Source organism: Rhipicephalus sanguineus, chromosome 9, assembly GCF_013339695.2.
Source record: "Rhipicephalus sanguineus isolate Rsan-2018 chromosome 9, BIME_Rsan_1.4, whole genome shotgun sequence".
In the NCBI taxonomy this organism is placed as follows: domain Eukaryota; kingdom Metazoa; phylum Arthropoda; class Arachnida; order Ixodida; family Ixodidae; genus Rhipicephalus; species Rhipicephalus sanguineus.
The window spans coordinates 36,816,628-36,840,971 of record NC_051184.2 but is presented as its reverse complement, the minus strand read 5'-3'; the positions used below and the strand labels follow the sequence as shown (position 1 = coordinate 36,840,971).

Genomic DNA, 24,344 nt, shown 5'->3' with positions numbered 1-24,344 from the left:
CTTGTCTGTGAAAGGTGCAACGCGGATTTTGTTGCTGCATTTCCCTACTAAGGCCGGTGAAGGAGTTTACGGTCGAGCGAACGGCAAGGCCTCGTTCAATGAATCGTATAATAGCGGAGCGTAGTGGCAGCAGCGGTAGCGGCAGGGTTGTTGGCAGGGTTTACCTGTGAAGGTACGTACTTCCTATAAATGAAGTGGCTTGAGAAAATGAGGCAGCAAAAGCTCCGCTTGCGTTGATCGCATGTAATATTCGAGACTCACCTGAATGGTCTCTGAAGACACCCGCAGGTGGTGGTGCAAGAGAACCCGTGAAAACCAAATTAAAAAAAACGAAAGAAGGAAGGAAAGAGCGAAACCACATTAATAAACATTTAATAAACAAGGAAGTCGGGTGAAGATAATGAAAGCAAACGGAGAACAGTGCGAGACTTGGCTTAGCGTCGCATATAGAGCACCAGTATAGGTGAATAACACGAAAGATGTTCCAGGGACTGTTAGCGCAGCTGGAGCTTAGTGTGTCTTTCCATTAGCTGAAAAACAATTTCGCACCGACGGTCTATTTGCTTAACGGTCATTTCAGTTTGATCTCACTTTCCTCACCATTTTAAGCCAGGCACTCGGTGCTTAAAGACGCGACTTTCTTCCACCGAAGTCGTCCTTGCGAAAGACAATTTCGGAAAGTTACGGCAACGAACTTAATTTACATATTCTTCGATGAAAATGTACCGTGATGTCAGCCTAGACCACTGAATTGCACATGCTGTAAAATATGGGACGCATAATGCGAAATCACCCTTCGTTGCAGCGTTTCGTCTAGGGAAAGCGAAAGAAAAAAAAGGCGAAACTTACATTAAGCCACGATTCCACGCTTACGGCTTGAAATAGCGAAACTGGACGATTCTGAAGACTGATTTGGTTGCTTTTAGGTTCTTTCTGGGCCTTTGCCAAGTGGTGCAGGTTATTTCTAGGTTGCTTCTAGGTCGTTGCTAGACTTTGGCTAGATGATGCTGGGTTGTTTCTCCGTTGATTCTCAGCAAAGAGAGGTTCGAGTTAAGCCACATATAGTCACAGACACGACACGGATGTCCAACCCCCCAGAGACAGAACCTCGCGCTGAAACCTAGTGTTCGCAGCTCTCATAGATCTATGGCCCGTCGTCTTTGGCGTAGGCAGTTCATCGCTTCGGGGTCTTCGCGCAGCTGCCGTTGCCTTTCCCGTTCCCTAGTGTTCTCTCGTTGTACGTTCTCGGGGCCTTCGGCTCGCCGCCGTCGCTTCGCAGCTATTTGTTAGGCTAACTGTTGCCTTCTTCATTTTTAGTGGACCAGTGTTGACTAGTGGCATTTACCCAGTTTCTGTGGCACATACCCGTTTATGATTACGATAGTTCTCTGATAGGCCGCACAGTGGCACGTACCCATTTGATGACGATAGTTTTTGTCTTCATTTTTAGAGAACCAGTGGTGTGTATTGGGATTTACCCAATTTCTGTGGCACATACCCGTTTATGGTGATAGTTTTGTGATACAAGGAACGATTTGCTAAAAAAGCTTCGCAGTTAAAAAGCTCACAGGGTCCCTATACATTGGCATGAGGTGACTCGAAGACGAAAGCCATATGGTGTGGTTGCATCATTATCATCGTCATCATCATCAAAGCTTGATAGATCGCGTGAATAGCTGCACAGTTTGTTGATTCTGTGGCTGCTGCTGCTGCCGCTGCTGCTGCTGCTGATGATGATGGTGATGATGATGATGATGATGACGACGAAGAAGAAGAAGATGATGATGATGATGAAATGGTAATGGTGGTGATGGTGAGCATAGCTCGCCCCTGTGTAATGGGTTGGTAGCTTTCAACCACTCCCTCATTACGCAATTCACATGATGTGAGTCCTGATGCGAATGTACGTTTCTGGCAGGCAATATTACATGTGTTAACGTGACACTTTGCACGACGGGACAAGTGTATAGAGTATTTTTTTCAAAGCTGGTCCAAGCGCTGACGTGGCTCTGTGCTAAAATGCTTAACTGCCACGCAGAACACCTGGGTTCGATTCCGGCTCGAACCCTGACATATATCTAACGTATAATAAACTCACTAGAGTCAAGGAATTTTTTAAACCGCAAGCTGCGTTTCTCAAGGCAGCGTCTGATGAGGCAATTTGGGCTTTCGCCTTAGTAACAGGCTCTCCGATTTGTATACACTCGTACACAGATGAGAATTCGGGTTTTAATATCACACACAGATGCTGCTTACTCCAACACTTCTCACAAGTCTGCATAGGGGGCGGCGAACCCTCATGAATGTTACTGTTGGAACGCAAACTGGAGTTTTCACGGAAATTCTGAATATTTCGTTACGCTATTTCGCAAACGTACCCAGAAAACGCGGTGCATACTGAACCGTTTCACAGCATTCGCAAATATACCGATACATATTGCGCGCGGAAAGAGCAAAACGCAGACTTCAATATTTTTTTCGGCTCGAAGTATAAGAATATTGTGTTTCAACCTAAACCCACATCGACGCTTTGGCAGACGTCGTTAACGCTCGAGCGAAATGCTGCCAACGTTAGCGCTCCTCGCTAAAGCAAAGCGATAGCGCTTTCTTTGCGCCGTTTAGTTACATCACTTCGTCGAAAGCGCGCTCACCTATATGGAGAAATTCTCGGGGTTTTGTAAACGACAGTTCTTCGAAAGGGGCGCATGGTGCGACGACCTCGCGACTGAATAAAGCGAGAATGTGGGGAATGAAGAAAGCGAGTACCGTATCTTCACGACTACAAGCCGCTGATCCAGAATTGTACTAAAAGAGCAGCGGCTAGAAACTAGGTTTACATGTGCTCGCGCGTTTGACCCCCTCCCCCCCCGCCCTTAAACCCCCGTCCGCTTACCTAGCCACAGGAGTACTTCGGATGCACGTACACTCTAAGAAAAAAAAAAAGGTGCCCTTTGACTCTTCGTTGCTGCATGTGACTCTCACATGTATAATTATCTTTAGGGAGCCACACTGACTCTCTTTAGAAGAGTCGTGGGACGCACTACTTTCTAAAACAGAGTTAGCAGTGTCTTTTTAAAGAGAGTTATACATCCCAAGACTAAAGGCTAAAGAGAGTTAAAGTGCCTCTATGAAGAGAGTTAATCACGTGAGAGTCACATGTCGAGCAAAATAGAGTCAAAGGACACCCCCTTTTTCTTAGAGTGTATAGGAGCACGTTTCTCTAGGTTACAGGAGCTTGGTAGAGCATAGGATGAGTCATCTGAAGGTTCTAGGTTCGGTCCCTACCGGCGGAAAGTTGCCTGTCGTCCAATTTCATTTATTTACATGTATATCCCAATTACTACACTACAGGTAAAGACCTGCAATTGAAAGGCCCCAGTGCCTTCCTTGGATTCATAGTCCTGTTGGTTTCATTAAGGTAGTGTCTAAGCGGCGCTGGCTAACCTTCCCAGGTTTGCATACCCAGAAATACCCAATAATGTGGATGGGAAAGCGGCTGCCTCTGTAGCTCATTTGGTATAGCGTCGGGCGCGTTATCCGGAGGTTGTAGATTCGGTCCCTACCGGCGGCAAGTTGTCTTTTCGTTCACTGTATTTTTATGTTTACATCTATATCATAATTACTACACCAAAGATAAAGACTACAGTTGATGTTCCTTATACTTTCCTTGGCTTCATTGTCTGTTGGTTTCATAACGGTAGTGTCTAACAAAGAAAAAAAAGCTAGGCCTGGATCCATTCCCCTTCTTTCGTTCATTTAGGAGGTATTGCATACGTTTTACAACTTTGAAAACCTCTACAGTACGCTTGTGACACGCAAAAGAAAAGTGCGTAGTTGGCAAAGTACGAAGAATGGGAAACGATTATTTTTTTAGTTCGCTTGTGTGGTTTATATCAAAGTACACATCATCGGAAATATCATGACGTCATGACGAAGCATACGTTGCTCACGTTCTGTGGAAGTAATGCTAGGTACGATGACGTCACCGATGACGGTGGTGACGTCGCTGGCTGATGCCTTAATGTGGCAGCAGCAGTGATCAGAGGAATGGAACAAATTGCAGTGTATCATGACGTCATGGTCGATCCGTATGTTGTGACGTGATAACACATCATCTGCTGCATTGCGTTTCCTACAATATTTACTAGAGACAGCTGTAGCGCTGCGATCAGGGCTGGGCAAAGATACTTTGCAAATTGTATCACGATACGATACAAGATACTCAGGCAAGAAGTATTTGAGATACAGATACAAGTTACTTCCGGAATAATTGTATCCGATACGATACTTCCCATTGTATCTTAAGATACTTCGATACATTTAGCAAATTTGCTCTTATATATCGATATAATGAAGCAGGAAGCGCTTATGAACAAAAATCTTTAATCGGAATTCTCTTAACTGCGACCAACTTTGTTTAATTTTGAGAAAATATCTCTTTGTGTCCCCAGATTTCGGTCTTACTGCTCAAGATATATTAGTTTCATTCCGAAACAACTCAGCTTAACATGAGAGCTTTTGATACGCTGCGCTGTCGATGGTTCTTGTTAGACATTTTTGTAATTAATGGGGGCCGCCTCTCTACTTGCCGACCAGCTAGCGGGTTGCTATCTGAATACAAGAACGTCAATAAGAAGCCTCCGCACGATGGCGCAAATACCGCTGTGCAGTCCTACCTTGTCCGTAAGCGTACTACTGTTTTTGCAATACCGGATCACCTGAAATGCAGCAACAACGCTGGTAGCGATATTTTTTCGTGACGCATCATGTTTACATTGGAAGACTTAAAACTGCAATGATTTGTATATTCTACTTACCTGCTGGCGTAAAGCGTTCGTTAGCAACATATTGGCTAACGTGCAATCTTTTGAAATTTCTTCTCCGAGAGAACTAGTGCCGTCGAGAATTGTCTCAGGCGTATTGTTGTGGCACAAAGCGTTGTAGGATACCACTGCTATTGTCACTTATGGCTCCGACTATCTCGTGATTTGCAATAGCGAAAAACTTTACGGTGACCTCAAGAAAGAAAACCAATATATATTAGTCAAATAGCAAGGCGGTTCCGTATCAATCACAGTGAATACGTCCACAGGTCGTTTAACGTAACTATAGAATCAAATATCTAAAAAAATTCGGCAGATCCCACGTACCGTGGGAGTCGATGTTATGCGAAGCATGTGCGCGCGAGATGGTGACTGCGGCGAAATATTTCACATTGAGCCAAACGTTAAGGAAGGACGCTAGAGAAATATGGAAGTGGTAACGCACACTCATATGCTGATGAGTCGCATATGCATTAGTAACCAGTTGTTTACAGTTGCGTAGCGATGCCAACAGCAACATGGGTGTTACCATCCCCAGACGAGGTAACCTGATATGTAGTGCTTATATTCTACAATACTGGATAGCGCGAATCCGAACAGTACAAAGACGAAACACAAATGCACAGAACAGGCGTTACTCGCAACTAAGCTTCATTCAGGAAAGTTCCCCTAGATATACACACAGCCAAGTGGCACACGCAGGCGCACTGCACGTACGTTACAGTCACAGTTGCAGTTGGGTTACAGTTGTTATGCTTATACTTATTTGTTATGACAGGGGCGCACGCACGTTTCACCAACCCGTATGTGTAGAGGGCGTTCTTGACGGTTCTTGAACAAGGTCATCATCACCGTGATCAGTGAGCACCAGCAGCTCGACCGGACTTGTTAATCGAATCCGTTCGTGATCGCGGCTATGAGAGGTCTAAGTGTAGTGAAGTGCGAGGTATATATAACACAGCTGTTGGAAACCCTGGATGCCTCTTACGATAAAATCATCTATGACGCCTCTTGTCCTGCACGTGGCAGCGAGATCTTTTGGCGCCCTGTCCACATTCAAGCCGTCTTTCACGCAGTATAAATACCAGTCGTTGCTGGGTCTTGTTAAATCAATCTTGAATTCAACGATAATGATGAGCGGCCTGGTTCTCTCGGCAGATTTATTGTAGGAAGCATTGACCCTGATTTTTGCGTAATCGACGTGGTCCACGTTGCGGACCACGTGAACCAGAGCATGGTAGTTTCCTTGTGCCCGCCACGGTGGTGTAGCGGTTACGGTGCTCGGCTGCTGACCCGAAGGTCGCGGGTTCGATCCCGGCCGCGGCGGTCGCATTTCGACGGATGCAAAAGGCTAGATGCCCGTGTACTGTGCGATCTCGGTGCACGTTAAAGAATACCAGATGGTCAAAATAAAGCCGCTACGATTATTATTATTATCACTTTCCTTGCGTGTCAATGTGTGTGTTCGCGTTCACTGTGTTGGTTGAGACTTTGTATCAGCTGTGGCACATACCCGCATAACATAAACGTTGGTATGCGGGTATGTGCCACACGTGACTGAGAGAAAGGGTTTCATGACGTACGCGACAGGTATTTTGCGTAATTCATGTCATGACCAGTGCATCGTGTTCACCATACACTGATCCCCTGCTCTGCCAATGTTGGTACATTAGAAGTTATGGAGACGACCAGGAGAGCGCCCAGACGTAGGCGGCTAGATAGATAGATAGATCGATAGATAGATACGTAGATAGAAACGCCCAAAGTGCCTGAGGTTCGCTAAGAAATGCTTCGCATTTAAAAAGTGGTTAAAGGGACACTAAAGAGCAAAACGATTTTTCTCGTATTAGTAAACTACTCTTTCATGATACCAGAAACACCACGCTTGCTGCGAGAAGATGCTTAGTAAGCGAGAAATCGCGCAAAAAGAAAAAGTGGGTGGCGACGCCACCTTGAAGTTTCCACACCATTCGCCGTGACTTCACATATGTTGATGGCGCCTACTATGGCCTACGTAGTTCCTAAACGGTAAAAATGAAGTACATTGTACTCTGAGGGGGTCATAGAGTTAATATACCAAGTTTGAGGAAGCTTTGTTGAGCCAATGGCGCAAAATACGATAAGTACACTTTGAAATTCATGACGTCACGCGTGGAGATTTTGGCGCGAAACTTAAAAATGAAACTTTGAACTACATTTTCTCCTTTATTAATACATCTATGATGGTGAAATTAACGACATTATAGTTCTGAAAGTACAATTTATCAATCTAAACTGCTTCATTATTTCTCTTTAGTGCCGCTTTAACCGCGACTGAATGAAATCAATGGAGTATGGTTTACCGTCATGTGGCGCTCCTTGTAATGTGTTTTACTATTGCGCTTAACTGGCTGATTAACTGAGGTCAATTATGATTAACTGAGGTCAAAAAAATGATTTTTAAGATTCATTTACGACCAAGTGGGTGCCATGACGTCGTAGAGGCATTCCAAAACGACCGGTCCAATTTTTGGTGGCGACGTACGTTCTGCGTGGTGATTTTCTTTTCGATTTTAAAGGAAAGCGCACGAAATAGCAAATGAAACCACGTGACTGCGCCACTCGTGCGCTACCCTACTTCAGCGCTCTCAATCGTGCTTCGAGCAAAACAACCGGCGCGCGAACTGTCAGCATATCGAGGACGACGGCGTTTCCTTGCCGTGTGCGGTCATCAGAAATGTTGACGCACTGTGCAGTCGATGCATCCAGCCGCGGCCGGTTATTTCGCCATGGTCCACGCGCCGGTTGTTTCGCTCGAAGCGGGTTTGAGAGCGCTGCAGTACCGCAGCGCACGAGGGCAATCACGTGGTCATGTTTCGCGGGCTTTCTTTAGATGTGATGCAAACGGAGTACAAAAATATAGCACTCATGCTGACAATCAAATTATGATCAAAATAACCGCTTGAATAATTGAGCAGGAAGAACAGATACAATACGCCAAGATATCATATGTTACGTAAGTGCTTGTTCTATGGCTTCTAACATCAGCACCGGTGGAGCGACAGTTCTTAGAATCTCATTTGCATATAAGTCAATCTCATCGTATGTAAGTCAAACTTACATCCATGAGATCTTTTAAATCGTTGTCGTGTGAAAGCCGCGAGACGCAAATAAACCCCATTCTTGCATTCCTCAGGCTTCGTAACGAAGCACTACGCAAGGGAAACTTCGATAACGACCTTTAGGAGCATCAGAATTTTCGCGAGAGGTTCGTACGCGTTAGAGTACGTAGAACAGTACAGTGTTTACGAGGAAGTGTCATGGTACCGACACGAGTAAAAAGAAAGAAGAAATTGCGAGAAAGCGAAGTTCGACTGCTCGTAGACGTTCGCGGGCTTGTTTTTGTCGAGATCGCGCGAGCGCCACCACGTGACTGTGCTCCACCAATAGGGATGCGCTGACATCATCGCCTGCCCTCGCTGGAGAGCTCTGGCAGATATATAAAAGAATGTCACTGTCGTTAGTTTTATTCAAGTAGCTTAGTAGCAGTGTTATCAGCTTGAGAAGCGTAGTTCAGCCACCGTTAATTGTTTCGCTCGGTCTTCTTTTTATAGCAGTATCTTGTATCTTAAGATACACGATACATTATTGAATGTATCGGGAATACAGATACAGATACTCGTCTTGCGAGAAGTATCGCGATACAGATACAAGATACTCGAGGAGTATCTAAAATAGTATCGAAGATACATGTATCTTCGATACTGCCCAGCACTGGCGGCGATCGTTACCTAGTCTTCGTGCTGCGGCTTCGAACGGCCTTGTGGCTTTGTTTACTGTCATCTTTTAGGTTTCCTTTTTTTTGGATCAAGGAATAGCTCGTTGTGAACCTCGCGAGCTGATTTAATTGGTGAGTCCAAAGGGGTCAAGTTGACGTATTGAATTTTTGCTGAACATAGTCAGCTTCCCCTTGCTACAAAGCGGCTGCAAGCCACGCGGAGCCGAAAGAACGCAGCATAGGCAAATCCACGTCCTACCCACCATTCCCATGCTGGCTGAATCGCCATGCGTTGCAGCTCCCATAGACACTAGCGCCAGATTTCCCTCTAGTGTATTATGAAACTTCATGATCTTGCTGGGTACCAAAACTTGTTTCGGAAAAATGGTGGTGAAGGGGAAGCGCCGAGTAAAAAGGCAAGCAGTCAATATGCATGTATGTGTTTATTAGATGCGCAGGGGCATAGCTGCCCATTTTCTGGCGATTGCGCCACGCGATGATGGCGCCCGACATCGCACTTCTAGGGCACTTGGTCAGCCGCCGGATCGGGCGTCGTGGTCATGCGGAGGAAGTGCTGGGCTACCAGCGGCAGCGTCTGGTTTTTCCACCTCCAGAACGCCCTGGGGTACAGCCTGCGTGTATAGAAATAACGAATGGACTGTGACATTGCTGAAATGTGTACGTTCAGTAAAGCAATCATGAAACAATGAAGAGGTCTAGTTAGTGGAGGTTCGTGATTATAGCTACAGCCAACGCATCCTCAAATTTCTTTTCCAATTCCAGTGCAAACTTTCGCTCCTCAATGGGTTGGTTAGTTGTAAAACATTATATTCTATTAATCAATAGGTGGGGTCTCTAGTGCGGGACCTCATTGGCTTAGGCACCTGTCCTTGCGCGGGCCACGAAGGCCTCTCGAACATGGATGCTATGCAACACCAACATAGCTACAGTCTACCACATGGCACGGGTGTTTTAGAGCAAGCCTCAAGGAGAGCCATTGGTCTGTGGCCTCCGTGATTAGCTCCGGTAACGGCGTGTTGCCGGAGCTAATCGCGGAGGCCATGGGTGGTCCGCCTTAGTTCAGGGAGTTGGCGTGGTGCAACGCCGCCTAAAGGGTACGACTGCTGGCGCTACGAGTACGTCTGAGCGCGCGACGCTCCCGTTCCCGTGCAGATGCGGTAGACCGCGACCTACTGTACTCCTGACCAGCACAGATAGCGGGCTCCTATGGGAGGGCGTGTCCCCACTCTCGTTCAACCGCTCGCCGTTGGTGGCGCTTCCTACCTCTTCGTCTGCTAGCTGCGGCCCTTTCGATGGCATTGGGGACAGAACGCCCGCGTTCTGTGAGGAACTGCCGGCATATATGTGACCGTTTTTGCATACCTAAACAGAGGGCTGAGTAAGATATTAATTGCGCTTAAATATTTATTGTATAGCGGTTGAAAACGTCTGTAGCCGTAGACTACCATGGTGTGGGACGGCCTATATGATGCCGTGTCCTCATAGGCGTACATTCAAATGCAAATAATTTCTAGATCACTTCTGATGCCTTTATTTTCGAGGTATTTTGCATTTACGCATAATAATTACGCGATATAATCGATCTGCGATGGCCGAAACATCCTCACGAGCGCTGAGGCTGACGTGAGCGAACAGGTGCTGACTAGCACCATTCTGCTCGTAGGCTACGTCCCTAGCGGTGGGAGGTATGAACAAGAACGTGGGCGCTGGCGAGAGGACATCTGTGCAGGTCAGGAGTACAGTAGGTCGTGCGGTAGACGCACCGTCCCTCTACCATACCATGCGTCTGTCAGATCTGTTCCTTCGTACTTCTTCCTTAGAGTCTCGAAGCAAAACCGCCGCCGCTGCACAGCGCTCGTGTGGCACGTGTTAAAGCCAGCGCATGCGGCAGCGTCGCAGTGAAGTGTCCCCGCTGATAGCCCGCATAGCGCCACAAACGGGGACGCACCGTCTTAAAACAGCGCGTCTCTTAGAGAGCCAGCGTGACAACAAACATATATTGACCATGAAGGATTCACGATGCCGCCCCACGGATAAGAATGCAACAAAAAAATGATCTCTCACTTCCGTCATGAAGCGCAACCTAAAGCAGGGGTCTCAAACACGCGGCCCGCGGAAATTTTCGCTAACGGCCCGCGCCTTCACTATGAATAAAATCTTGGCGACTTTGCTAAATTGTACTCGCATTATTTATTAGCCTATTGCGAGTAATAACGATTTTTTCTGGTAAGCTACAGAGACGGCACTGGTCTCAAGCATTTTTTTTCGTGAGGCACCCCGTACGGTCACCATGTGTTGAAATATAACCGCGGAACAAAATCTATATATTTCAGAATCGTCGTGCCGATTTGAGCCATTCTGGAGAGCAGTATCGATTTGTTTCTCGAATCCTCACGCCAAATCTGCTTCATAAATGATCCACATGTAAGATATGGGAAATAAGTTGTTTTAAATGACAGCGCCAGGTGACATTTTGTACAGCGCCCACCTCCCTCCCCTCTCCTCCGCTCAACCTTCTTCAGTGTCCCGGCCCATGCGGGAATAAATTTTGTGACTGCGGCCCGCTAGCTGAGGTGAGCTTGAGACGCTTAACCTAAAGGATACTCTCCCCCAAGAACGCAAAGCAGGCGCAAAGGCTAGCCGACGGGGGAGGGTAGGATACGACGATAGGAGAGGATGGTGAACAGTTGGATCGGGCGTATCTGACTGCGCTTACTACTTGCTACTTACTACGCTTACTGTTTGAAGCGAGATCGGGTTGCCTTAGAACGGGTAGTTATAAAGCGAGATTCAGTAAAGAAGAAGAACAATGCACGTGCTGCGGGGAAGATCAGGAAACGGCGGAGCATGTTCTGATTGAATGTGGAGACATCCACCCAGGTGTACGTTTGGGCACGAGCCTACATGACGCCTTGGGTTTTAGAGACAATGGAAAGCTGAACACACCCGCGATTGAAATAAGTAAGAGACGGTTAGAGTATTGGTGGCAGAAAACTAGAGAGAAAGGACAAAAATAAATAATGGGAAAAAATAAGGACATTCTGCCGTAAAGGGCACAGAACGGAGCTGAAAACTTAAGGTTTTTTTTTTCTTCTGGAGTAAAATAGTTTTAATTGAAGTAAAGACACTAGGCCAACGCTAAAAAAAAAAAGAGTAAAGGTTTTTTTTTTTTGAGCCTGGTGGCACACTTGTCACCGCCCCGTTATAAAGGGGACGCTCATAGCATCCATCCATCCATCCTCTCAGATTGGCTGCTGCGCCCGTTATCTCTCATTCTCCTTGATCGTCGCCGTACGTGGAGGAGTGCGCTTGCCGGATCGTGCTACTTGGCGGAGCATGGACGACGAGGCCGCTGCGTCTCGTGCTCGTCGGCAGGATCCCGAGGTGCGAGCCTGAGAGGCTGCCGCCAAGCGAGCGCAGCAGTAATCAAAGCGGCGTATCGCTTTGATTACTGCTGGGCAAAACCACTGAACATTTCGCGGTGTAACCAGGGGGAGGTTACTCCATATACCTCCCATAGGACGTCTTAATTCATGACGTCAGCGCTGGCAGCGCCAAACGTCCCTTCAGTTACTATCCTGGCGGCTGGGATTCAGAAGCTCAAACTGCAGAATGGCGGCGCACACGGTATGCGTCGTCATGGCAACACCAGCCGCGCCTCGCACCTCCTCTCCTAGCTCTCTTGCAAGCGCCGTTTTTTATTTTTTGTTTTGTTTGCGTGCTGCGCAGCCTCCTGCCCCACTTTTTTTCATGAACCCGCTCGCGCGTGCTGCGCCGGCGTTTTTTTTTTCTTTTTTGCATCCGCTTGCGCGTGCTACGCCGCGCGTTCGTTGCGCGTTTGAATGTACGCAATTTGCAATCAAGCATTCTGAACACACTGCAGTCGTGCAGCATGTGCCAGAACGCAAAAGAATGAATTGCACTCACAACACAAAATATCTTTGGTCTCGTTTTATTGTCCTCGTTTCCGAAAATCAACATTTTCACAAATGTGGTGCGACAGAGGTTCAGGAGATTAACAGAAGTGATGAACAGGAGATTCACATAGACGTGTTCATGACCACTAAACAACACAAAAGGTATCGGCAAAGTTAAGAACTTAAAGAACAGTGGAATAGAAAAACAGCATAACATTAGGGCACATAATAAAAACAATTTTTATACTGAGAAAAGTGCAGAAGAGCTTCTGATATATGCGCACGATATTGCACAAAATTATCATAACTAACAAAATTGAACATTCACTGCAATGCAATAACAATGAAAGCAGTTGAATACCTAAAAATAGAATAATCATGTAAAGATCATTTTAAAGGTGTGAAAACGAACTCCACATATACCACAACTAATATTGGCCGCACTTTACTGACTACATTTCCAAAAACGTTGATTTTCATAAAACTAGTGATGATAAACGCGAAGAAAATGAACAGATGATATCGGAGGATTCATGGCATCTCTTCTTGAAATGCGCCGATTCTGCAATTCTTCAGCTTTTCTCTGGGCGCATCAATCAGCTGTGTGGCGTTCCGGAGTACTTTAAAAACGCTTCCGCCCTGAAGAAAAGGAACAAGTTCCAATCAGATGAAGAGCGCCGTCGACTCGTGCAAAAGTGAACTCGTTTGTTCGTCTCAGAGCAGCACAAGTTTTTATACATTTACCTACAGCCTTAGAAACGCGGTTATAGGCGATGGCGAGTAATTAACCGGAGATAAATGCAAAGCACATATTCAAGCACGCGGTTCTGTGAGAGTTGTAAGCCTGTAACTATATAGTTACGTCGCATGGGCTTCATGTCCGCTGCTTGTTCGTATAACGATTTAAACGCAGCATCGCGCCCTTTTCGAATCAGTCATTGTTGAAAACAATAACTGTAGTCCCATTGCAGAGAACAGCTACTCGGTATGGACGTGAATTCAAACTGACACAATGAAAGCCGCAACTCAAAGGGCATGCTCACCTGTTGTTCTTTTGGGGGCCGGCACATATATTCCGGGACTTGTTCTGGAAGTATTCGAGCAACAAAGCACTATGCACGAACATCCCGAGTCGTAAAACATCGCGTCGCACAAGCACACAGCGAGCGCGCACCGTCAAACGGACGAGCGTCGACGGCTAACGCACGCCTTTCCAACGCCAGACACGAAACTTTCCAACGGATTTCAAAGTCGGCGGCGCCAGCGAGGCGGCGGAAAGCGCGCCCGCGCGCCTCCCGCAGGAAAGGGAGTTGATCCCGCCAGAGAGGGGGTTGAAGAGAGTTGGGAGGAAAGAGACGGAACGCAGATTTTAATTCTGATCCCAGTCAATAGATGGCGCCTCAATTTGCCATACCGGTCACGTGGGTTTGTTTCACTAGCCTGGTGTAACCATGATTGCTTCAGGAGCTTCGCCGAAGCTCTTCATCGTTCACCCGTGGATATGCTGTAATTTTTTTTATTGAGAGGCCGTGCTTCTACAATTGGCGAGCTGTGAACTGCCACTAACAACCATCGCCTGAACGAGAGTGGTGGACGTGGTACAAGCTACCCACTCGTCTAATACTACCACACAATGCTGAACCCCTCTGCCAAGGCCGGTATTTCACCCTTCCACAATCACCACGTATAAGTGCGTTCACTAACAGTGCGTTCAATAACTGGGTAGTTCGCGCCACTTCCATTCAACTTTTGTTCTTTTATCTTCATCGTTTGTCTCTTGCGTCAATGTCACACTATGCGCAATACAATCACGAAGATTGTGTACGTGACCCATCAATAGCTTGAATGAGAGGTCAACCATTGCCTGTAATTTCTTTCCATACACACGAACGGACCGAAATTCGCGACATAGCGTGACATTTAAAGGGGCGCTGCGACACTTTTCCAGCTGGGTCAGAAAACGCTGCCGATCGGTAGTCGAGGCTCCTTTGAACACGCGAGCCAAATATTATAGCGCAGGACGCGGCCTGGAATTTACAATTAATTCTCAGTCAGCTACAAATCGCTCCCTCTTCTCTCGACAAATGGTGCCATAAATCCAAATGACCGCGCCATAAAGTCAAAGTCCACGGCAATTGGCTGATCTGATGATGATGATGAAAAACTTTATTATACATATTGCTGAATGGGTGGAGTCCCTAGTCCGGGATCCCATTGGCTTGCGCCCCGGTCCTTGCGCGGGCCACCAGGGCCTCTTGGACCCCCCGGTCCGGGCTGGACAGTGCCGCCTTCCATCCATCTCTACTGAAATCCTTAAAGAAATCTGTTTTGGATGTGTTGCACTGGCACTCCCATGCCATGTGATAAAGTGTAGCTAGATTGGTGTTGCATAGCCTGCATGTTGGTGAGGGGTACTTGTCAGGGTCGATTTTGGAGAGTATGTGTGGGTTGGCATACGATAACGTTTGTAAGCGGCGCCAGGCTACCTGTGCGGCTTTACTGAGTTGAGGATGTGGTGGAGGATATTTCCTCCGCGCAAGCCTTTGGTTTTGTAATATTTCAGTGTATGTGGTCAGGTGGGCCGTCTGATCTGGAGGGGCTGGAGTCCCTACACTGAAGGTAGAGTCCCGGGGTAAGAGAGCTCGGGCGGAGGCATGAGCTAGCTCGTTGCCTCTGACTCCACAGTGGCCAGGTATCCATATGACTTGTTTCCAGTCCCCCTCAGTACGGCCTTCTGCTGCTCGTGAAAGTATTCTGCGTGCTAGAGGACTGATTTTGCCTTTAAGGTAGTTGCGATAAACCGTCATTGAGTCCGTAAGGACGAAGGTTGACGCTGGGTTTCTGAGCGCGAGGGCGATAGCGACCTCCTCCATGCTTGTAACATCATCCTGTATGGTAGATACGCAGTCGACACATTGCCCCTGGTTGACTACTGCCACCGTGCACTGTCCTGTTTGTGACCGGGCGGCGTCCACGAAAAAGGCGCTCTCGTCATCTGAGTATTTATCATGGGCTTTGGCTCTGGCTTTGCGCCTATCTGCATGGAATGTGGGGTTCATATTCCGAGGAAGAGGCTTGATGATGATGCCTGTCCGCCATGCCTCCGGCAGCCTATGTTTGTTCCTAACATGCGTTGGTGGTGTGATGTTCAGTTTAGAAAGCACCGCCATGCCAGTTCTGGAGAGGGCTAGTCTGATTATTTTATTGTCGAGATGGGCTTTGAATAGCTCAGCTGCGGTGTTGTGAATTCCCAGTTGTTGGAGTCGTTCTGTAGACGTCCATCTAGGGAGCTTCAGTGCCTTTTTGAGGGTATCGCGCAATATGGTGTCGATCTTTTGTTCATATGTCCTGGATATTTGTAGGTAGGTATAGCTGTATGTTACAAGGCTGACTACAAAAGCTTGAAAAAGGCGTAGGAGGTCGTGTTCCTTCAGCCCTCTGTGCTTATTGGCAATCCGGCTAATCATGCGGGAAATTTGGAGGCACCTGTTCCTAAGTTTCTGTATTGGGATCCCGTTGTTTCCTTTGTTGCTAAAGTATGCTCCTAGGATTCTGATGTTTCTGACTTCCTCGACGTAGGTGTCCTCTATCTTAATTTTGAGATGTGTGGTTTTCGAATATCTGTGCCGGAAGACAAGCAATTCTAACTTAGAGGGGGAGCATTCAAGGCCCGCTGCGTTACCGATTAACTGGACAGTCGAGGCTGCTTTTTGCAGGTTGGTCTCTATGAGTTGTAGTGGGCCCTTAGACCATATGGTGACATCATCTGCGTACAGGGCGTGGTGGATTCCCGGAATTTGTTGTAAGGCATGCGGTAGTTTAAGAAGGGCAATATTAAATAAGAGTGGGGATATCACTGCGCCTTGGGGGGTGCCGCGGTTACCCATGGTGATAGGTTGTGAAGATAGATCACCTATATGTATTGTGGCCGTTCGTCCTTCTAAGAAAGCTTTGACGTATGCATACATTCTTGGTCCACAGCCGAGTTCTATCAAGTTAGTCATGATGGTGTAGTGCCTTACGTTATCGAAGGCCTTCTTAAAATCGATTGCTAGAATGGCTCTTTCTTGTCTTCGGGCACCTGGCGTAGGTAGGTCGATTATCTCATGTTTGAGCTGTAAAAGAACATCTTGAGCTGAAAGATGCGGGCGAAAGCCAAACATGGTGTCAGGAAGGATGTGATGTTCCTCTAAGTAGTCCGTTAAGCGAGAGAAAGCGCTTGAAGCGTGGAATACATCCCTGTAACTCCGCTCGTACTTGACAGATTCTGAAAAAATTTTGCGGCCGTCGATTCTTGCTCTTTTAATAAAGCCATCCGAAGATTACTTGGAAAAGTGTTTGTAGGGCCCCTTCATGAGCGCATGCCGTGCTTCGCATTAGTGCATGTCGTACCATAGGCAGTAGAGAGCTAGGGATGCCCACAGAAAGCTGTGGACGGCGAAGGCGATTCCCAGTGGCACCGTCAGCAGCAGGGACATGTTGGCCATCCGATGGGTGGCTTCCAGCCAGGCGAACGTCAGGGACATCGACAGGCTGATGGCGAACAGCAAGCTCAACACGAAGAATACGTGGTTGTCCGTGTTGTCGCCGTCCCTGAACCAGTTCACGAAGGCCTGCGCGAGTTAGGGAATTATGACGTGCAAACTTTACCTACGTCTAGTAATAGTGTATTTGTCCAATTCTAGATCGACAGTGTTTTCTTCAACAGTTTAGGTACGAAATTCCTCAGTCGTCTTATAAACGACAAGCCGTTCTTCATCTCAGTGTAGGCGAGCAGTGCGGCTTTTTTTTTTCCCCCTCGAACATCGCTGTCGACGGGACGCTGGCAGTAAGAGCGCGTTGTCGGTACAGTGCTACGCACAAGAAGGAAAAAAATTAATGAAAGAAGAATGGCAGTTAAAGCACTGTTGCCTTAACCTGTAGAGGATGCAGGCACATAGAAACAATTATTGAGGTTTCGCATGGGCTTCGCGTTTCAACGACGCATAAATGTGAAATAGAAATCGAGGATAATTCAATCATTACGGCGGAGAAAAAGGAAGAGTAGGGGTAGAAAGATAAATAGAATATATTGGCGAATATATAACGCTGATGTTCGGACGTTTATGGTACGCTCATTCCTTCTAGCGCGCATCGTTAGAAATGATGGCTGCTCGAGAAGCCCCAATGTCTTGTCTGACAATCGTGGTGAAGGCGTTCACGCATCGTCAGGTGTACTTCGCTACGCCAGCAAGCAAACAAACTAAGAAGGGGTAGGGGGGTAGTGGGAGACACACAACATAAATACCCAATAAAATGAATGGGAATACGACCACCCCTGTAGCTCAAATATTAGAGCATCGGACACGTTATCCGAAGGTTGTAGGTTCGGTCGCCACTTGCGGCAAGCTGATTTTTCATCCACTTTTAATTCCTTTCCGCTTATGTCATATCTACTGCAACCAGTTAACACATACGAGTAACGTTCCGTTTTTTAGCTTCATTGTCTGTTGGTTTTATTAGGGTGTGGCAGATACTTGGCGACGTAATTAGAAAACTGTTGGACCGTTTTTTCCTGACATCGCTACGCAGGGCGCGAAAGTTGTTGTTTGACGAGAGATAGTTTGCACTACCTTCGTAAAAACGCCACCATGATCAGATAGCGACTGCCGTATTGTCTGGTGATACTTATGATTTCCTTTCTTTCCCAGAATACGCGAAAAAAAAAGACACACTGCTGTGACATCGAAATGACGTAGTCATTGCTAATATCTGGCATCGAAAGTACAGAAAACCTCCTTGACCTCTACTTTCACCACCCGTTTCCGGTGTTTTCGTTTGTTTGTTGTCGTTTCAACGGCGAAATTCACAAAGATTCTCGCTCGCAAATGCTTTTAGAAATTGGCTGGTCACTTTCGCTATTGATATGTGCAGTATAAGGGTTACACTGGGCATATCAATTTTCTATTGGGAACGATTCTAGCGTAGGTTTTTCTGTGTGTGAGTGTGTGTGTGTGTCTGAATACGGGCCCATAAACGTAGAGAGGCTTAGAAATGAGGAAAGTATGTTCTTGGACATTCATGAATGCACGAACACATACAAGCATGCGCATAGACATGCATAAACGGCTCTAACCCCCCCCCCCCCCCCTCTCCCCCAATCGCGCTACGCCCCTGTTCTGTATACTATCGTGTCTTACCTCTCGTCGATCTAGGCGAATGTCGAAGTGATAGCGACAGGTGTCGCAGGGGTAGGCCGTGGCGTTGTACGTCCCTCGTATTGCACCGGTGTGTCGCACATCGCCTGGTGAACGAAGACGCGAAGGCAAAAAAGAAACATTTTATATTGCAATTTCTTTTTACGCAGTGTGCTATTTCACTTCTGTGTCGTGTAATGATGCTTGCTGTACGGTGATCGCATTTGACCCCTCCACCTCCCTGCTCTTTTACTTTCTGTTAAAGGGATCATGAACCACCCCTCAGGCTAGATAAAGAAACACATCCTGCGGATAGCAGACACTTACGAACATCTTGGCCAAATCTTGCAGTCGTGCATGGCAAGGCGAGCATACAAGGTGAACGCGAAGTTGCCATTTTCTCAGGAGCCCTCTTTTCATAGAGAGGCCCGTCCTCATTCGCTTAGGAGCTGCCGGCGCCCGCTGCTTGACGTGGAACAGCGGTAGCTTGCTATTGGCCAATAGGCGACAGAAATCAAGTGCGGCGTTTGGATCAGATGCGCTTCTTGTCGTGATGTGCCGCCACGTGCCGGCGCAGCGTTCCGTAGTCTGCTGTGATTACACAGTGAGTCATACTCGCGGACAAAAATAACGGGAGCGAGAGCGGTCGCGTTTCATCACACACGCTCAAGGTCATTACGCGCGCTGACGGTAACCTGTTTCCCTCGCGCCATCCCTCCCTGATAAACTTGCAGCGCGCTCGCTGGGACGAGAGAAGAGGGAAAGCGCTCAAAGCGCGCCACAGAACCCCTGTTAGTCCACTTGTTCTTCACAGATTCGAGAAATTTTTTGCGGCAATCGATTCGTGAGGCTATAAACTCCAATACTGATGTCATTCGGTGAATACTTGGAAAAGTGGTTCATGACATCTTTAAATTGAAATAAATGTCGGCACATACATATGCCAAAACGACCATCTCATAATAGGGCACGCTGTTCGGCTGTAATTAAAATTATTTTGGAACACCTAGTGTTCTTTAGCGCGGACCCAGATCTAACCAAGCACATGAGCGTTATTGAATGTGGCCCACCTCTACCCTCATCAAATGGTGCCGCTATGATCGTAGTTGAACGCGTGATATTGAGCTAAGAAGTGGAGAATACCATGGCGGGCAGGCTTGACCTGCGAGCTGCGATTTATATCTAGGCACGAGTTCACTTTATGCCTTTCTGTGCACAAGCTCATCCTATAAACAGATTCATGAATCACAGTTTTCTTTTTGAGCCTAAGTAGAGCGTAACAATATGTAGTAGGAGCCTTGCAATTCCGACCGGGTGGGACCTAAACCCGCTGTTTTAATGCTTCTGTTACCTGCGTGTGTGACGTAGCTGGTGGTGAACGTATTTCCACATTATTCTCGTTCTAGTCTCACGATATACGTGTTCACTAACGAGGTGGCATATCCTTGAGCAGGGGGAGTCGCATGAGTAAGCGTTTACCGGTGTCACACAGGCACTTTCGATCGCGATCAGGGTCGCTCTGAGTGAGGCTCGATCCGGATCAGGTGTTGCTACACGGTCAGTTCTACAAGTCGCGATCAGGCCCGATCGGGATCAAGACGATCGCGATTTGACTCATGTCTGCCCCAAGCTCGATACGGATTAGTTTGGACCGTGTAACAGCAAACATGGTTCATCGCGATCGAGAAATCCGATCTGCATTGGCCCTGATCGCATTCGAAAGTGCGCGTTTGACAACTGGTATAAAAAAAGTCTACTGAACTGGATACGGAAAATAGAAGAGTAGGTCTGAAAATTAATATGCATAAAACTAAAGTAATGTGGAACAATCTTGGCAGAGAACAGCGCTTTGCGATAGGTGGCGAGACACTGGAAGTTGCAAAGGAGTACGTGTACTACGGACAGGTAGTAACCGCGGAGCCGAACCATGAGAGTGAAATAACTAGAAAAATAAGGATGGGATGGGGCTCATTCGGCAAGCATTATCAAATCATGAATGGTAGTCTACCACTATCCCTCAAGAGGAAGGTATATAACAGCTGCATCTTACTGGTACTTACCTACGGAGCAGAAACCTGGAGACTTACAAAGAGGGTTCAACTTAAATTGAGGACGACGCAGCGAGCGATGGAAAGGAAAATGATAGGTGTAACCTTAAGAGACAGGAAGAGAGCAGAGTGGGTCAGGGAACAAACGGGGGTTATGGATATCATAGTTGAAATCAAGAAGAAGAAATGGATATGGGTCGGGCACGCAGCACGTCGGCAGGATAACCGGTGGTCATTAAGGGTAACTGACTGGATTCCAAGAGATGGCAAACGCGTGAGGGGGAGACAGAAAATTAGGTGGGTAGATGAGATTAAGAAGTTTGTAGGTATAACATGGCAGCAGAAAGCACAGGATTGGGTTGATTGGCGGAACATGGGAGAGGCCTTTGCCCTGCAGTGTGCGTAGACAGGATGATGATGATGATGATGATGATCAAAAAAGTCTGCTAGTCGAAACGTTGTCTCCAGCGACGTCTACTGTTCAAGGACATTTCATCTCTTCAAGCTTGCGTTGTCCTATTACTCGTGCCGCACTTGGTGTTCATTACCGGTATGTCTGCGGTGCGTGATTCTCTGGTGAAATGTTCGACTTACTTATATGTCTTCGTGAGGAACTCTGTCTGCTTGGCACTTGCCTCGCAGCTGTTTCTTGACGCGCCAAGAGTGCTGCCTCAAAACAAGAAAAATAAAAAAAAAGAGAACATTGCAGGACACTTATAGGGAGAGATTACGTTTGGATGCCACGTTATGCATGCATGAATGATGGTGAACGCGAATACAAATCAGGGAAAAAAGGAACAAACAAGACTGTATGTTTGTTCATTTGGTCCGCATTCTTGACGTCAGCTGTAACACAGCACTTTGAAGAGAGAAGTCGAAATTGTGCTTCCTTTCACTACAGACTATAAAGTTCGTAATCGACGTCATTCAGGTGCAAGAATTAACTACGCTGAGAAAAATACTCGAGTAATACGCTTGTTTGTCAGTCATGAATAGCGAATCGTCAGAGTAACGCTGCTCACTTGGGAGAGTAACGGCATATTACCTTAGATTAATGGCTCGGAATATGAGGAAACGCTTAGAATGAGATTCTGCAACAGGAATTGGTGATATAAAAACAGCTCCTATTATAACAGCGCCGTTATGAAATACCTTTAACAGTGCTTTGCTAACGGGACCTTTCCCGAGTCTGTGAAAATTACTGAAAAGATTGCATTGCAAACCATCCTTTTTTTTGGTAAAGCTAAGCTGTCTATTCACATGAACGAAAGGATATTCTAAAAGCATAGTTTGCCAGTGTAAACTTGTTTCATATGTCAATCATTCGTACCTATAGAATCATCGGAATGTTACTAAAAAGTGAATTAACATCCTGAAGCGCATTGTCGGCCATTTCAAGCTTACCCGGGTTCGTCTTCCAAGTGAAGGGCTTCTGAGAAGTTTCGTTCTGAGGTCCGGCAGTAGCAGCAGCAGTAGCAGCGGTGGACGACGGCCCAGCAGTAACGTCAGCCTCAGCAGGTGAAGCCCCGTGCGCTGTCGAATCCACAGCCGGAGCCGAAACCGCGGGCGGATGCGGAGCCGGATTCACATGCATGGCCGCAATCGGAGCTGGATAAGGAGTCATCATCGAGGCCACATCGACAGCCGAAGCCGACGCGCAATCCAGAAGAGAAGCCAACAAAGGAAATGCCGAGTCGTTCGAGGCTAAAGACGGGTGCCGAGTCAAGTTGGATGCTTCATCCGGAGGCGTTGCAGGCCGACCACTCTCGCCGCCTACCGTTGGCTGCGCTGTGTTTTCGGCATTGCTTTGCTCCATGTTGATCAGCACTGGCAAGAAAAAGTAAGGCCACATCAAGCAAATGTATATGTCGTAAATGACAACTTGGACAGCTGCAGTTCCTAATGTAGCCAACAATAATCAGCACTCCGTAAGATTAGAACTAAAGCGCGCTTAATACCGAGGACACTATGTTAGCTCGTGCCTACAGTATGGTAAACAAAAGGATGATCATTACTCACGAAAGCAACTAAATGAAACGCGCTGCGTTACTCGCAATCACATGTCTCAATCATTCATTTCCATGCTACTGGTATAACACCTGGCCAACCCACCATAAGCCCTGCTTGGTGAATTAAAAATATGTACAAACAAACTGTGTGCGGGCCCGCTAGTAAGGGCCTTGGGATTTCAAGCTCGTCACACTAGCCATAGGGCTATCACTATAGGGGAAAGGCTGCGTGGTGTGGCGGCACTAGAATAAGTAATCACGTAGTGTTGGAATGAGGATAGGAACCTGTAATACTCACAGAGAAGTTGATTTGCGCCTTTATGGATTGAACTATACTGCTTCGACACTCTAGGGCTTCAGTGACTCCTGCCAGAAGACGGTGGGCTATTTTGGCTACACGAGGTTGTTTCTATTGCGCAGCAGCTAAATGTAAACATAGAAATATTTCCATAGCCCGCGTCGAGTCAAAATGGCTGAGAATTGGGAGCGACAGTGCACCATACATCATGTTGCCACAACACAACGTCGAATACGTAATTGCAGGCAGCTGTCCTACGAAATTTACCGTCAGTATTTTCACAAAGTAAAGGATCCTTCGTGCGAAACTTGAGAGATTGAGTAACGCCGTGATTAACGTGTGCAAGGAAGAAAAATGGCTTACGGATGCAGGGTCTCTGACGACTACAACAGGATTTCGACGTCTTCCTTCTCTTCGATCACAACCGCGTGACCTGCATCGCTGGTGTTTCTCACTTGCATGTTCCTTACTAATGACACTTACCCACTATGAAGAAGCTCGGATATTTATGATGCATACGAGGAGGTACCGTAACCGGAGATTTGTACTGGTAAATAACCACAGTTTCGTCTCAAGGGCGAAGCAATGAATGCGATAGCAAGAAGTTGAAATCTCACAGGAAGAACGGCAAGCAGCTCGAAACTTGCTGCGCGCTGCTCAAGCACAAATGATGCAGGAAAAGAAAACACACAAGGCGAGTGCGAACTAACAACTGTCACACCTCGACACTTGCAACGCGCTGCTCAAGCACAAAGAAGGACGCATGAATAGAACCCACGGGTATACACAGGACGAGCGAGAACTGTCACAACTGTTACTTCAAGTAGCCCCCTACTTTGGCTCTTCTACCTAGCAGCTCAATCCTTTTGCAAACGCGGCCGCTGCAGTGAGCAAAGTGACCTTCGTGCGGTCTATAGCTCCCGTGCGGAGGCCAAGAACTCCGCACGGGACCTAGACGACCAACGAGGACTCGTCGCCAGGTCCCGGGAGGCAATCGCGGCCAGACGATTCCTGGAATTAGGGACCCTCGCACCTAGGGTGACCCCGAACTTACGAGCTCGGGAACAGTGTTTCGAAAAACTAAAAGCTTATTTCATCGTCGTCGTCAACACAATTGTCATGTTTAAGTGTGTGCTTATGCTGTTCCTTTTCATTTAGCTATGCGGTGTTGTGCTTGCTGTTATTGAGTCATGCCATCTTTTTTTCCTCATCTTGCTTGATAAATCCCTTTCCTTTGCGGTTGAAATCACCCTCACCGACTCCTTTTTACTCTTCTCCTTAGTTTATGTTGTCAA

General features: G+C 47.0%; 1 protein-coding gene across 1 annotated transcript; it reads right to left on the bottom strand.

Annotated features, from left to right (window-relative positions):
* Positions 1–9,018: 9,018 nt before the first annotated feature.
* LOC119404110 (uncharacterized) lies at positions 9,019–22,487 on the bottom strand. The gene is made up of 5 exons (XM_037670712.2): positions 22,147–22,487; positions 21,337–21,408; positions 18,698–18,801; positions 16,911–17,131; positions 9,019–9,212 (listed from the first exon to the last, which is right to left on the bottom strand). The coding sequence occupies exons 1-5, from the start codon at positions 22,367–22,369 to the stop codon at positions 9,101–9,103; spliced, it is 732 nt and encodes a 243-aa protein (XP_037526640.2). The 5' UTR covers positions 22,370–22,487; the 3' UTR covers positions 9,019–9,100.
* Positions 22,488–24,344: the final 1,857 nt, after the last annotated feature.

Excerpts from the sequence above, each read along its gene's own strand:
- LOC119404110 (XM_037670712.2), bottom strand. The coding sequence starts at position 22,369 with ATGATGACTCCTTATCCAGCTCCGATTGCGGCCATGCATGTGAATCCG. Across the intron at positions 21,409-22,146 it reads CACTTGGAAGACGAACCCGG|CACTCTTGGCGCGTCAAGAA; the intron begins GTAAGCTTGAAA and ends GTTTTGAGGCAG. Across the intron at positions 9,213-16,910 it reads CTAGCTCTCTACTGCCTATG|GCTGTACCCCAGGGCGTTCT; the intron begins GTACGACATGCA and ends CTATACACGCAG.